This window comes from Nannospalax galili, unplaced genomic scaffold, assembly GCF_000622305.1.
Source record: "Nannospalax galili isolate Female #2095 unplaced genomic scaffold, S.galili_v1.0 scaffold644, whole genome shotgun sequence".
Taxonomy (NCBI): domain Eukaryota; kingdom Metazoa; phylum Chordata; class Mammalia; order Rodentia; family Spalacidae; genus Nannospalax; species Nannospalax galili.
This window is the reverse complement of record NW_008351473.1, coordinates 492217-494402: the sequence shown is the minus strand read 5'-3', so window position 1 is coordinate 494402 and position 2186 is coordinate 492217. Positions and strand designations below refer to the sequence as shown.

Here is a 2186-nt window from a genome sequence, read left to right as displayed (position 1 = left end):
CAGGGCTGGGGAATCCAACTCAGGGCTTTGTGCATACTAGGCAAGCACTCTACTACTGAGCCACATCCCTAGACTGTTGCCTTAGAAAAGGACTGTTAACTGTTTCAGCTCGGTGAAAAGTATGAATGCCCAGCCTGCTAAGAAACAGGAATAAAAGCCAGACGTCAGGGTCAGTGGAAGACATCCCCCCTCCCCGGGTCAGTGGAAGACATCCCCGCTCCCCGTCCCCATAGACCGTCTGCCTGTGAGTGTCTAGGGATGGGGGAGGGGGGGTCCAAGGTAGAGTGGACACTCAGGGGCTTCTTCTGAACCTTGCTGCATGGGTGTAGGACAATCCTAGAGGTCAAGGGTACCAACTAACCTTAGAGGTGTTCTGTCAACCACATAGGACTCCTGAGAAGTGGGGAGAGGCAGGTGAGGGGCATCTGAACTCACTACATAGCTGAGAATGACCTTGAACTTGTGATCTTGTGCTTCTACCTCCCCAGTGCTGGGATGGCAAGTGTGTGCCATCATCTTCAGTTTATAATGGGACAGATAATGGAACTCAGGGTTTTGTTCATGGCAGACAAGCACTCTACCAACTGAGTTACAGCCCCAGAAAACCCATTTTAAGAACTTTCGGGGGACTGGAGAGATGGTTCAGCAGTTAAGAGCACTGGGTTCTCTTGTAGAGGATCCAAGGTGGGTTCCCAGCACCCACATGGTGGCAACCGGCTGTAACTCCAGTCCCAGGGGATCTGACCTCCTCTTCTGGCCTCCGTGGGCATTGCACAACATGGGTGCACTTATCTACATGCAGGTAATACACGCATACGCGGCCAGCCCTGACTGTATAAGACCCTGTCTCAAACACACACACACACACACACACACACACACACACACACACACACACGGTGCACTTGCACACATACAGGCAAAACACTCATACACCTGAAATAAAACAAATACATCAAAATATTTTAAAAGAGTTCTTTTGGATGAAGAAGAGACTCAAAAGTAGCTATAGCAGATAGTCAAACCCACTGAAACCCCAAGGACTACCAACCAGCCACACACCTGGCATATTGATTCTACTAATCTAAGGCAGGCCACGCCCACCCGAGGGCCTATCCCGGGAGGGGCGCGGCTATGTTAATAAGGTCAACTGGCCACACTGGGCACTCTAGCTGCTCCCCAGACTGCTGGGAGTCGGCGACCGCGGTGACCATGGCGCGCGCGCTGGCGGATCTAGCCGTGAACTTGCAGATCCCCCGGGTCGTCCCCAGCCCGGATTCGGACTGGGATACAGACTCGGAAGAGCCGAGTCCCCGGCGCAGCGCGGGTGGCCTGCACCGATCACAGGTCATCCACAGCGGACACTTCATGGTGTCCTCGCCGCACAGTGACTCTCTGACCCGGAGACGCGACCAGGAGGGGCCGGTGGGCGTCGCCGACTTCGGGCCGCGCAGCATCGATCCGACCCTCACCCGCCTCTTCGAGTGCTTGAGTCTAGCTTACAGGTGAGGGTCTGTTTGGGGGAGCCCGAGCCCCAGCTTTCCGCGGTGGGGCCGTGTGCCTGGGTTCCGGATTCAACCTAGGCATCCCCTTTCCCCAGCCCTGAGCGACCTCTGACCCCTTGCCCAACCCACCAACCCACATGGACCATTTCAGCTTCTCCCCACCATTACCTTCGTGGGGCGCCACCAGCTCCCTCCTCCTCTGCAGTCCCCCCACATTGGGCCGCCTCTCCCTGGTTCTTGAATTTATGAGCCCAAGAAATGCCTAGTGTGCCTCACACGCCTCCAAACCCTAAACCATCCGGTGCACTCCCTCCCTTCCTCTGTTAAAGCTGTCCACTCCAGAAAGAGACCCGTTAGTCCCTGCAGTGCTCTCAGCGCCGGTACGCGCCTAATTCACAGCCAGGGTAAAAGAAAAGGCAACCAGCTTCTTGCCCCCCCCCCCCCCCGCCCCCATCACCCTGACACCACTTGTTTGGTCTGGTTTTGTGAGATAGGGTCTCACTCTGGAGCTCAGGCTAGCCTGGAGCTCACTATGTAGACCAGGCAATCTCCCAAGTGCTGGGATTACAGTAATGAGACACCCACGACTGACTTAAAAGGCTTCGGGGAGTTTGGTTTGGGTTTTTTTTTTTTTTTTTTTTTTTTTTTCTTTTTGCGACAGGGGCTCCCTTTATTCCCAGC

The 2186-nt window shown here is 55.0% G+C and overlaps 1 protein-coding gene across 5 annotated transcripts in view; it reads left to right on the top strand.

The window, feature by feature from the left end:
* The first annotated feature begins 1164 nt into the window (after positions 1–1164).
* The window catches only part of Mlxipl (MLX interacting protein like), a 28291-nt gene continuing 27269 nt past the window's right edge, over positions 1165–2186 (top strand). For 4 of the 5 annotated variants that reach the window (XM_029553680.1, XM_029553679.1, XM_029553681.1 and 1 more), the window contains exon 1: positions 1173–1505. In XM_029553680.1, coding sequence (XP_029409540.1) covers positions 1213–1505 — 293 coding nt within the window. In that variant the 5' untranslated portion in view covers positions 1173–1212. Of the gene's footprint in view, positions 1506–2186 lie in introns of all 5 variants that reach the window. The other variant, XM_029553684.1, reaches the window with a different exon arrangement.